Below are 14,032 nucleotides of genomic sequence, written 5' to 3' on the forward strand. Positions count from 1 at the left end.
TATAAGTACCGCACTTTCCACTTAATAAAGCTCATTGTTCTTTCGTTTAAAAGTTCCCACTGTATGCTAATTTACTGTCAGACTCTAGAGTCCACCTGTTTAACTGACTGTTTAATTGTGTCCTAACTAACTGTCTAGAACATTAACGATTGTCCTACTGTAAATGTCGTACAAAGCACTATTCTGCGTCTTTTATTTGATTCAATTTTTTTGCTTAAAAGGGTCAACTTGGCCGAGCCTCAAGTTATAAATTTAAAGTAGATAAAACTTTAAAAAGGTGGTAAACCCTGTAGTTGGCTGTATACCTTCGATATAACAACGTGGAATGAAGTAAACACTTCTGTTGTATGTAGGCATATGAATTTATTAAAATTCTTAAAATTTATCCACAAGGGAGTGGAAGTACAAAACGTTTTCGGTCAAACTGACCATCATCAGTGTAAACCTGGAAATAAGTGAACCACTAAGATTAAAAAGCAAAAGGGTGAAATTTTGCTAGTTGAAACAAATTAAGAAAATGTGGTTACTTACGTCCAGTGTACAAGTAATTGTAACTAGCCACTTCAATAGGTGTAAAAACCTCTAAATTACATTATTGTTACATTCTATATTAAAAACCAACTATTTTTAATAAGAAATAAGCCACAATTTTACTAAAAAAAAAAAAAAAAGATTTTATTAACGCCCAAGTCGGGTGTCGTTGTCAAAATACAAAATACTACTATATAAATTAAACAAAAATGCTGTTGCTTAGTAAAAAATTCTTCTAATAATTTATTTAATCTGACTCATTTATATCGGCAATTCAGACATGCATTATACACGTTAAAGTAGAAGACTTTAAAATGATATTGCCAATATTGAGATGAGTTGCGTTCCTGGGACGACTTTACTAAAAGATAGTTCATTTCATTACATGAAATCAACCCAACTCAAGAATATCCGCCACAAAAAAATCATAGCCTGTGATATGTCTTTAAAAAGACAACCAAATGCAATGGTGGCAGTAAATTTAAAATATAATTTTTTACTAAGCAACAGCATTTTTGTTTAATTTAAGTAGTAGTATTTTGTATTTTGACAACGACACCCGACTTGGGCATCGAAACGTTAATAAAATCATTTTTTTGGTAAAATTGTGGCTTATTTCCCATTAAACATAGTTGATTGTAAAAATGCCACAAGGAAATAGCTTCAGAACAAAACTATATTAAAAAGTAGTCGACATTAAGTCGATGTCTTAAGATTTTAAAGATCACAACATGTGAATGTATTTCATCCTTGCTCGAAAATTGCACAAGGTACTTGTGTTTTCTAGTGAGAGGTTAACGACCAACTAGTTATTAGACAGTTTGGTATCAGAAATGTATGAAGAGATGTCAAAGAAAAGTAGGTGGATTTTTCATCTGTCATCCGAAAAATTTTTAACAAAGAATTAATATTTAATTTTAGTTGCTATATTGAAATATGCAGGTATTAAAAAGTTTATTGTGAGTTATAATTTGTAAATAAAGTTAATGTGTTGTCATACATTTATTAGTACAAACTGAAATTAAAAGCAAAAGTCTGCTCATACATTATGTGAAGCCATAAATTGTTTTTCAAAATTCACCGGGTGGAAAATTAAATTTAGTTAAGTAAAGATGTGATATTGTGATGAATGAATATTGTTGAAATTGTCTAAAAGTATTTAAAAACAAATGATATTTTAATGGAGTAATAATAACTATGTTGAGTAAGAAACTATTGTAATTGAATACATGGTTGGTTGCATAGGTTTCAGGTGACTAATTAATAGAATAAGAAAACACTATTAATACCTGTAAATTGTGTGAAGTATAGAATGAAATAAGAACTGATATTAAATGAGGAAAATGTAGTTGAAAGAGATGTAAGTGTCTTAACCAAAAATTTTTCTCGATTGTAGAGGCCTGAATGTAAAAATTTGCTACATGTTAAACTATTGAAAATTTGGATTTGAATATTAGGTATATTGAAAAATGTTAAGATATTGGAGTAACATTAATTAATTATTTATAACTGAGAATTTATTTTTAATTTTAATTGTAATAAAAACAGAGTGATTAGGTGAAATAATGAGATAATGAGATGAAAGAGGTATCAATGAAAAACTAATCGTATTTTAATGGAGTAATAATATGTTAAATATGAAAATCTGAAATTGAAAATATGGTTGGTTGGATATGTATCAGGAGATTAATAAATAAAATAAGAAAAATCTGTTAAATTCTGTAAATTGTGAGAGGTATAGGAAGGATTAAGAACTGCTATTAAATGAGGAAAATTGAGTTGATGAAAATGTACATATCTTAACCAAAAACATTTTTCTTGATTGTAGAGGCCTGAATGTAATTTGGCATTTGGCTTTGTATTTAGCAAACGTTTTACATTTCTGGCACCAAACTGTCTAATAACTAGTTGGTCGTTAACCTCTCACTAGAACACAAGTACCTTGTGCAATTTTCGAGCAAGGATGAAATACATTCACATGTGATCTTTAAAATCTTAAAACATTGACTTAATGTCGACTGCTTTTTAATATAGAATGTAACAATAATGTAATTTATAGGTTTTTACCCCTATTGAAGTGGCTAGTTACAATTACTTGTACACTGGACGTAAGTAACCACATTTTCTTAATATTTTTCAACTGTCAAAATTTCACCCTTTTGCTTTTTAATCTTAGTGGTTCACTTATTTCCAGGTTTACACTAATGATGGTCAGTTTGAGCGAAAACGTTTTGTACTTCCACTCCCTTGTGGATAAAATTTAAGAATTTTAATAAATTCATATGCCTACATACAACAGAAGTGTTTACTTCATTCCACGTTGTTAAAGTAGGTACTTAAATAAAAATTACTTTCACAAAAATACACAAATTACGTAAAAAGTTTTAAAAGGTAAAATTTTTTAGACACGGTGTAATAATTGAATTAATAAATAAGTTAAAATTTTATTAAAATTATATCTTAATACTAGTGAAAACTTAACTAAAGTCCACTATGGCCTATTTAAAACGTTTGCTGCCGGGTATCATAATTTTTCTGAATCACTTTTGTCGTCTTGGCTGTTAGTCTCAGGCTTTTTCTTGATTTCATCGTACAATGTTTCGTCTTTTTCGGAGCTATAACTCTGTGCTTTTCTTTTGATTTCGTCGTAAACGATTTCCTCTTTTTCACACAACACTGAACCATTTACCCCTTGACTGCTCAGAGAAGGGTAAATTTGTCTTGCGGACCCATCCTAAAATAAAAAAGTATATGTTTATGTTAAAGTAAAAATATTTATGTTTACTACCCTCCTGAGGCATATTTTACAGATAATACAATTTTATGATTAATTATTTATATGGGAAATAAGCCACAATTAAAATGAAAAAAATAATTTTATTAACGTTTCGACGCCCAAATCGGGTGCCGTTGTCAAAATACAAAATATTACTAAAATAAACTAAAGTGTTGTTGCTAAGCAAAAAAAAACTCTTCTAATAATTTATTTAATCTCACTCATTTATACTGGCAATTCAGACATATATTATACATTTTAAAGTAGAAGACTTTGAAATGATATTGCCAATATTTTATGAGTTGCGTTCCTGGGACGACTTACTGAAAGATAGTTCATTCGATTACATGAAATTAACCCCAACTCAAGAATATCCGTCATAAAAAATTATAGCATGTGATATGTCTTTAAAAAGACAACCAAATGCAACGACAGTAAAATTTTAAATAAAAATTATATAACATTAAATAAAAACAGGGATAGTATCACAGGGTTTTTCCTGGTTTTCCCTTGTGATTTACTATGAAGTCTCTAACGCGAGAATTTTACTGTCGTTGCATTTGGTTGTCTTTTTAAAGACATATCACATGCTATAATTTTTTATGACGGATATTCTTGAGTTGGGGTTAATTTCATGTAATCGAATGAACTATCTTTCAGTAAGTCGTCCCAGGAACGCAACTCATAAAATATTGGCAATATCATTTTAAAGTCTTCTACTTTAAAATGTATAATATATGTCTGAATTGCCAGTATAAATGAGTGAGATTAAATAAATTATTAGAAGAGTTTTTTTTTTTTTTTTTGCTTAGCAACAACACTTTAGTTTATTTTAGTAATATTTTGTATTTTGACAACGGCACCCGATTTGGGCGTCGAAACGTTAATAAAATTATTTTTTTCATTTTAATTGTGGCTTATTTCCCATATAAATAATTAATCATAAAAATGCCACAAGGAAATAGCTTCAATACAATTTTATTTACGTAATCGTAAAACATTTGAGCGAAATGAATATATTATTATTTAGTAATATAAGGGTGTATTCTGTAACACTTCCGTTGAATTTTTGATATTTTGCTTTAATAAAATAATTAAATAATATTAAAAACAAAATTTTTAGTATCATTTAATTATTTTATTAAATCAAAATTTTCGCTTGTTTTTAGCAGATGTCGCCACGATCATTTTATTTCGTTGTGAATCGACACTGGCAGCCCGAATTTTAGTTTGCTCAGAGATAATCTTACTAACATTATCATGTCCAGTCATTTATAAAATTTCAGAACAGTATCGGGCTACGTCGTACGTCGGTTCCATCTTTGTTGGCGAGCCACAAATTTCGAGGGAACACTGATGAGAACAGTTTCTGCATGTAAGAAGATGTTCCATATTATGTGTTTCTCCACAGCCACAGTTCACATAATCGTGGTCTATTTTCCCCCATTTTACCATGCTTGATTTTATTGGAGCAACCCCCGTTCTTATCCTATTCATAGTTTTCCTCGTTTTAAAGTCTGGAGACTGGCCGGTCCATTGAACCGGAGGAAGAGTAAAATACTCAGGCGGTTCATCCTGAACTGTTCCAGGGAAGCATTTTCTGGATTTTAGTGACTTTCGTGGTGTTTGAGCTTTGCATAGTGCTGGACGCTCGTCCGCAATCTGTTTAATTTTCTCTATGTGCTCTGAAACGCCTATGCATGTTGAGGGTTCTGCAAAACCCGCTGCTTTATATAGATTTTGTGAGTTGCGTTTGTTTCATGCACCCTTTACTATCCTGCATGTCTAATTTAGCGCAGTATTTAGCAATTATTTGGCGTGGGCAGATCTGCCCCAAACGGGGCACGCATATTCAGCACTTGAGAAACACAATGCATGTGTCGTTGTTCTTACGACGCCAAGACATGCACCCCATTTATTTCCCGTTAGCTTTCTGAGTACGCTGTTCCTAGTTGTTACTTTCCCTCTAGTGTTTATGCAATGTTGTTGTAGGTAAGGGACAGGTCCAGAGTTACTCCAAGATATATATATATATATATATATATATATATATATATATATATATATATATATATATATATATATATATATGTATATATATATATATTGGTCTGTGTGTTCTAGTGTATTACTATTCCACGCAATCTGGAGTTTTTGCTTGGCTTCCTTTGCGCGAAGGTGCAAGGCGCAGCCTTGGGTTTTAGAGAGATAAGGTCTTAGGGAATTTTGCAGATAGTACTCTGTCATTGTTTTTAAGGCAGTTTCGAGTTTCTCCTCCACTTCTTCAAAGCTATTTCCTTGAGCACATATTACAAGATCGTCAGCATAGACGAAATGCTTGGTTTCAGTCGGCGTAAGTTGGTCTCTTGTGTATATACATAGAAAGGAATTGGTGCTAAAACACTTCTCTGCGGGAGGCCGTTCTTTTAATATCTCCACCTACTTACATTGCCCCCCAGCATGACGAGAAAGCATTCTATTTTGCAGTAAGGAATATACGACCTTACCCAGATGGTGGTCATTGAGTGGGTCGTATAATTTTCGGAGCAATGTTTTGTCCCTTACTGTGTCATAGGCTACTGTCAAATCTACGAAACCAGCACCTATTATAAGTTTCTCTTCAAAGCCCTCTTTAATGTATTCTGCTAGTGCGAGGACTGCACGGTGCAAGATTTGCCGGGTCTGAATCCTCCTTGTTGTAAGATGAGGTGTTTGTCGACATTTTTTCTATTCTGGCGAGTATAAGTCTCACGTATAATAGTTTGAAAATGTGACACAACAGTGAAATAGGTCTGTAACTACTAGGATATTCTGGGTCATTTCCTGGTTCCTTTCCTGGCCTTGTTAAAACAAGGTAATTACTTTACGACTCTCCATGATTTTGGAATTGTGTAGTCTTTGCAGCACGTGTTATAAAGTTGCAAGATCCAGTTTTTTGCTCCTTGACCGAGATGCTTTATTTGTACACTGCATATGTCATCCACACCTGTAGCTTTTACTCTGGGCTAATTAGCAAAATACAAGGAAAAGTTATTTACCAGCAATTTTATTGCTTGAATCGAATCTTATGATTGTATATATCTATATATAAAAGAAAGTCGAGTTATGTTAGTTACACCATTTATAACTCGAGAACGGCTCAACAGATTTTTATGAAATTTTATACGTGTATTCTACCGGACTGAAAATAGGAATAACTCTGATTTCATGCCCGTAAGTCATAAGGGGGCTTGCCCCCCCTGATATATTTTTTTAATTTTTTGACAAACCGTTTTTTCTTAATTTTGTATGATGTAGAAGCAAAAGATACATACAATCCTAAATTTTTACTTTTTTTATCTTCAACAGTTATTTTTTAATAGCCATTTAAATATTTTACATTTATATATATTTTACAGTTCAAGTTGATTATCCAGTTCAAGTTGATTATCCAGTTGGAGTTGACTCCAACTAGTTGGAGTCAACTCTAACGGCTGGTTTCAGTAAAAGTTGATTATAAAATATAAAATGAAGATTTATATTCAACATTTACTAGTAAAAGTAGACTCCAACTAGGAAAAGTATACTCTTCCCAATGCCATTTAGTAAAAGTTGAATCTGATTCACACAAACAGCCGATTCTAGAAATTAAATGTTACTGAATATGTTCAAATTAGTCTAGGCTGTATCGTCGCCCCCGTTAGGTAAATTACTCCGATTCGAATTTTTTGCACAAACTTACTAAAAAAGAGGTCCTTATAACAAATCTACTGGGTGCCAGGCAGTACCTTGATCGATAAATTGTTTAAACAATTTTTTTTAGACAAATTCACAAAAATAATTTTTTCACTTTGAGTAATTTTTTTTAGATAATTTGGGTTATTCTGAGCAAAAAAGGTATTTTGTGATTTTTCTCTAAAATTGATTGTTGTCGAGTTATACGCGATTTAAAATTTGAAAAATGCGAAAATAGCCATTTTCAAGGCTTAATAATTCGGTTAAAATCCATTATTATGAATGTCAGAAAGTGACCAAATAAAAGTTTATAGCCCCCTCTACAAGATCCAGCAGACATTTTTTGTCACTATGTTATTACTAAGCTTTATCTATAATTATTAACAATGAGCGCTAAGTGCGTATTAGGCGGCCGTCAATGGTGAGTGCTAAAGAGATGCACCATTCCGGCCGTCCAATGGTGAATCTCACTCGCACTCACATTGACTTCCGCCTCAATACACGCTTAGCGCTCATTGTTGATAATTAAAAATAATATCTTGTTAATGAAATAATGACAAAAATTTCTTCAGGATCTTATAGAGGTAGCTTTAATCTTTGATTTTTTTTAGTTTATGACTTCACTAAAATCATTCATTATTGTACTTGCCCCCATTTTCGGCAGTAAAGTAACACTTTGTTGTATTGAAAGAAGAATGTTACTTTACCTGCCGCGATTATTAATCAAATTAACCGAGATTGAATGTAAGTGGTCAGTGGCAGCAATCGATTATTTATTTGAGTGAAATTAAAATTTATTTAGTAAATTTTACTTTAATTATTAAAAATATTGAACAAAATTTATCTTATTATTAATAAAATTCATGTCAAAAAGTAAAATTCTGTAGTGTTTCGCAATTATATTCATACAAAATAGATTGTTACTTCAGACACACTTTAAACCCTTCATGTACTGCTATCTATATTTACAATTTTCACACAATAAAACCATTACATCAGCGGTTCTCGATCTTTTTGAGTCATGTACCATCTAAAGTTTCTTTTATTATATTTCTATATTTTTAGATTGTATAATCAAGACTTACTATGTACTACTTTTTTAAGTTTTTGTGTGTTTTGTGTACCACCGCAAATAATGATATGTACCACCGGTGGTACATGTACCACAGATTGAGAACCGCTGCTTTACATAATATGAGATAGAGTAGATAAAAATTATTTTTGTAAATTTGGTTAACAAAAATTGGTTAAACAATTTTTCGACGTGACACCCTGTGTATTTGTTATAAGGATTGTTATACGGATGTATTTCTTTGAGTAAGTTTGTGCAAAAAATCGAATCAGAATAATTTACCTAACGGGGGCGACGTTACAGACTATACTAATAAGTAGTTGAAACGGTCAAAACAAAGAAACACACACTCATCAAAAATGCACTTGAGATTCTCCTATAATCAACATTTACTGAATCGATCCAGGAAGAGTCAACTCCAACTAGTAAAAGTTGATTTAAATTTTTAAAAGCAACTTTTACTGCTCGTTTCAGTTGGAGTTGACTCCAACTAGTTGGAGTCAACTCTAACTGAGAATCAACTTGAACTGTAACATATATATATATATATATATATATATATATATATATATATATATATATATATATATATATATATATATATATATATATATATATATATATATATATATATATATATATATATATATATATATAAGAAAGTCGAGTTATGTTAGTTACACCATTTATAACTCGAGAACGGCTCAACTGATTTTATGAAACTTACCACGTGTATTCTACCGGACTGGGAATAGGCATAACCCTGATTTCATGCCCGTACGTCATAAGGGGGCTTGCCCCCACTGATATATTTTTTTAATTTTTTGACAAACCGTTTTTTCTTAATTTTTTATGATGTAGAAGCAAAAGATACATACAATCCTAAGTTTTCACTTTTTTTATCTTCAACCGTTATTTTTTAATAGCCATTTAAATATTTTACATCTTTGTTGCCATACTCCTCCGAAACGAATTTACCGATTTTTATGAAATTTGGCAGGTAGACTCCCTGCTTCTGAACAAAACGCTGCTATTTTTTCTTCGCTAGCACAGTCTGTTTCCGAAATAGCGAACCGTAAGCCGTAGAAAAATTCTGAGCACAGAAGAAGAACGAACGGGAAATTTCATAAAAGAAAAGTGCAACAGATTAACTTTTGGACTCAAATTGGATAAAATATGAATTTTTTAAATTTTACGCAATTTTCAAAAAATCTTGCTTCCGCCTGGGCAAACCATCCAGTTTATTTATGTTTATTAGATGAACTAACGAAAAATATCATGTACACTATTGCATGTATTAAATGATTGATATTATTTTTTGTTATTGTCATAATTAATTAATATTTAGAATTTTAAGCTTTAACTACCCGCGTATCAAAATATAACTTAGCTACACGCGTGGCGTACTTTATACGCCACAAGAAAATACACTTAAAAACAGCGGATTTGTTTATTTTTTTTTGAAAAATTACACTTATTTGTTTGTTTTAAACCTTACTCGGCGTCAGCGAATACTTGGAGTTCCTTCTCAGTGAGCAAATTGGGATATATAACTGGAATCTGATTCCATGATAAATAAAATTGCTAATAAAAATTTTTTTGAAATATTTTTTACCGGAGAAAAAGTATTGTTTATAAAGAAAATTATATTTTGTGCCATAATGACTAAAAAACATTTGAAATATGTAATTATATTACTAATTGTAATACTATAATTTTGGCGTATGTTATCCACCACAAGAAACAACAAATAATAAACTGTAAATTACGATATTCCTAGAACGCAGATTATAACGAAACTAAATCCAGTTTAAAGCACATTCCAGTGACAGGTTAGATAAATAAACAAAGACAAAAATTAAATTTTTAAATATATTTGTAATAGAATTCTTATATGTGGCGTACAAAAATACGCCAGCGCGTGTAGTTAAAGGTTAAGGTATGAATTAAAATAATAAAATTTATTTTACTTTAAAAACTAAACAGTTTTTCCATTTTCTTAGGCCAAAAATATTTAGCTACCTACTACATTCTCATATTTTGACGTTTCTTTGTGTCAGTCAAAATGATTTGTCAATTTTGAGGTTAATGCCCCTTAATGCTGACAACCATATTGTCATCGAGAAAGCTCAGTTGCCTCAATTATCTCAATATAATACAATGTATGTATTTATGTATCTATCTAAATCTATATATTGTATGTTCCCTATGTCCAGCTGAACGATTTACGTACTGTATACGTGGAATATCATATAATTTGTCATATTATGTATCTTTTTATGTATTGTACCCTTGGAGATCGCTGGGAAAATTTACACTCAAAATAACAAAATCCAGTTTGGCAACACTGTGTGAATGTTAATAGTAACATATCCCTTTTAAGATAAACAGAACTGTAATTTAGTCTTGACAAATTAATATATTTTTGCCAGCAAAACTGAGATTTTTCAACCAAATACTTTTTCAAATATGATGTGCAAAATAATTTTTAATTGGGTTCTGCTAATGAGTTTGCTTTTTTGTCATTAAAGTAGAAAAAAATTTAAATTTCACTCATTAACTCGTTATCGTCCAGTTATCGTCTTAATTATTTTAATTTTTAATAACCGTCGACTAATTCTGAATGATTAATGAGTTGTTAAAACATTTTATCTGTAGCGGCTTCTGGAATGCCTTAAAACTATCGAATTTCATTCGACCATACCAACAAATTTTGCATTATTGTGAAAAAATATTTGGACATATAATTTTTTTTTAACCGAGCAAATTGCATTTCGATCAATTTTCATGTCTAGCAATTCATTTTCGAGCAGTTGATTTTGAGTAATTGATTTCTAGCAATTGCGTTCAAGAACTGATCTAGAATCACAATTATGACAGATTATTTAATTATGACACACTAAGGTGCAACGAAGTTCACCGGGTCAGCTAGTTAATAATATAGGTAGGCAAAGTTCGCAGATAGTGTGCTACTTTTTTTTAATAACCAAAATTGCGCCCAAAAATCGTGTTTTTTTTCAAGTTTTGCTCTATAACTCCAAAGATTTTAACTTTACGCCAAAAACACCCAAATAAAAATTTACCGTAACTAAATTCTACATAGAGAAGGGTTTTTCCCGATTTACTTAGACTAAAATTTTCCTTGGAAAATGCTCGTTTTTCCAACAAAATATTTAATTCTCTACCAACATTTTAGACAAATAATTGTTTATCAATAATTAAATAACTTGGTAATATAAAAGCTCTTTTCTTATAGATTATATTTTCAGAAGCCGATTGAAACTAAATGAACAGTTTAGCAACAATTGAATTGTTAATTATAAATTTTTGGTCACTATAATAACCACAATAATTAAGATAAATAAAAATAACTGTGATTTTTGTATAAACAGACACTGTACCTATCTAATGTACTTAACAGAATTGAAATCGGACTATTTAATCGGTCTCAGGAATATTTTAAAATTATAAACAATTTTTTGTCTTATAAACAAATAGAATATCTGGGGAAATATTAAATTAAATCAAATCATGAAAACGGCATTGGAAAAAATCGGCAGGACGCTTCTTTTAAAAGAAAAAACGTTTAATTGTGTTAAGTGGTTCCTGAGACACAACCGGTCAAAGTTAACCGGCATTTTCGGCAAAGATATAAACAATAGTATCATAATTTTTAAACCTTTTTATTTTTATCCTCCTTCTCTACACCAATTTTCATATCTTTAAAGTACTCATAACATATATTATTATAATAAAAACTATTTATTACACCTTTTAACGTTAAAAACACAAATATTCTCATTTGAAAGCTGTACAATTATTTAAACAATCTTTATTTAAACAAATCAAAAATTTTTGTTACAATAAATAAAATAATTTAATATAACAAAACAAAAGTAAATTTGACATTTAATAATGTATTAGCTAGATGGCTCTACTCGAGTTACTTGAGAACAAAAAAAGAATGAAGAAAATTGCTCCATGAGAAGCCGAGATAATTCATTTTGTTAACGTATATCTAACGGTTTTGAACTTTGAGATTACATTTTCTCCAAACTAATTTTTGATTGGAATTTTGCTATTTTTGTCAATTTTCACTCGTAATATCGATAGTTTTAATAATAATAATATATTTATGAGTATTTTAAAGATATAAAAATTGGTGTAAAGAAAGACGATAAAAATAAAAAGGTTTGCCGTAAATGCCGGTCAACTTTGACCATTTGTATATCAGGAACCACTCATTACAATTAAACGTTGGTCCTTTTAAAAATAGCGCCCTGCCGCTTTTTTCCAATCCCGTGTTCACAATTTAATTTAATTTAATATTTTTCGAGATATTCTATTTGTTTATAAGCCAAAAAATTGTTTATAATTTTAAAATATTTCTGAGGCCGCTTAAATATTCCGATTTTAATTCTGTAAAGTAAATTAGATAAGAACAGTGTCTATTTATACCAAAATCATAGTTATTCTGATGTGTCATAATTATTGTGGTTATGATAGTGACCGTAAATTTTTAATTAACAATTCAATTGTTGCTAAACTATTCATTCAATTTTCATCTGCTTCTGGAATTATAATCTATAAGAAATTAGCTTTATGGTACCAAGTTATTTAATTATTGATAAAAAATTACTTACCTAAAATTTTAGTTGAAAATTAAAGATTTTGTTGGAAAAAACCGCATTTTCCGGGGAAAATTTTCGTCGAAGTAAATCGGAAAAAACACGTCTCTATTCAGAATTTAATTGCAGTAAATTTTTATTTGAGTGTTTTTGGTGTAAAGGTAAAATCTTTGTAGTTATAGATCAAAATTTGAAAAAAAAACACGATTTTCTGGCGCCATTTTGTTTATAAAAAAAGTAGCACACTATCTGCGGACTTTGCATACCTATACTATTAATACAGTCGAACCCGCTTATTGGAATAGCCTTTGTGCAGGGCAAAAATATTCTTATTACCGGGATATTCTAATAACCGATCATTGATGGCTAGTCGAAATAAGTGTTACCGAATATACGTAATAATATTATTTACATACTATGCTAATGTGTAGTTTTACATACTATGCCAATATGTAGTTTTATTACATACTATGCCAATATGTATATCATATATGTACCTACATAATCAGTGTATGTAAATGGTTTTAGGTCTTTTTACGTCAATAATACAGTAGTGTAACTAGTACTTATCTATGTATGTGTTAAATACCAAATTACATTACATGTATGTGAATGAATACATTATATAATTAATATGAAATGTATGCAATATGTAGATATGTAAATATTTTCTTATTAAAATGCATATATAACAAAATTAGTTTTTTTTTCTTGAGAAATTATTGGTAATTATAGCTTTTTCGTTGTTAATCCGTGTGGTCATCCTTAATCCATTGGTTGAATAGAAGTTTTATTGGCGTCAAGAAATGGATTGTTACATTCTTGTTCTTTTCTCTTCTTTTCGAATTTAACAAAGCCATAATTCCATCTTGCAAACAAGTAGGTACTCTCTGAGTGAATTCTAAATAAACTGCTTCTAACAATTTTATAACAGGCAACAGTGCCTTTGTGTAGACAAATAAAAATTATTTTATGACCCATGCATTTGTCGGCCATGCTAAAGATCGAATTGGTATTCGTAACAAAGTAATAAATATTTATTACCCTAATAATATCTAATCCAGCACTACAGGCCGTTGACGACAAACCATAATACCAAACATAATTTAAATTTTTAGTAAATTGTAAAAAAAAATATCCTTTGACCTGCAAAATATGCTAATAAGCGGTATTATCTAGTTAGATCCTATTCCAATAAACAGATAAAATTATTAAGGAGTAAATGGAAATGTTTCGGGAACTTGAATTTATATTCCATAAACCGGGATATTCCTATAACAGGGATTCTAATAAGCGGGTTCGACTGTATAT

The 14,032-nt window shown here is 30.2% G+C and overlaps 1 protein-coding gene across 2 annotated transcripts in view; it reads right to left on the minus strand.

Annotated features, from left to right (window-relative positions):
* Positions 1-2,959: 2,959 nt before the first annotated feature.
* Positions 2,960-14,032, minus strand: part of LOC114327015 (uncharacterized) — an 87,099-nt gene continuing 76,026 nt past the window's right edge. For both annotated transcript variants that reach the window (XM_050663052.1, XM_028275509.2), the window contains one exon: positions 2,960-3,265. In XM_050663052.1, the coding sequence (XP_050519009.1) occupies positions 3,056-3,265 (210 nt within the window). In that variant the 3' untranslated portion in view covers positions 2,960-3,055. The remainder of the gene's footprint in view (positions 3,266-14,032) is intronic.

This window comes from Diabrotica virgifera, chromosome 1 (assembly GCF_917563875.1).
Source record: "Diabrotica virgifera virgifera chromosome 1, PGI_DIABVI_V3a".
Lineage (NCBI taxonomy): Eukaryota > Metazoa > Arthropoda > Insecta > Coleoptera > Chrysomelidae > Diabrotica > Diabrotica virgifera.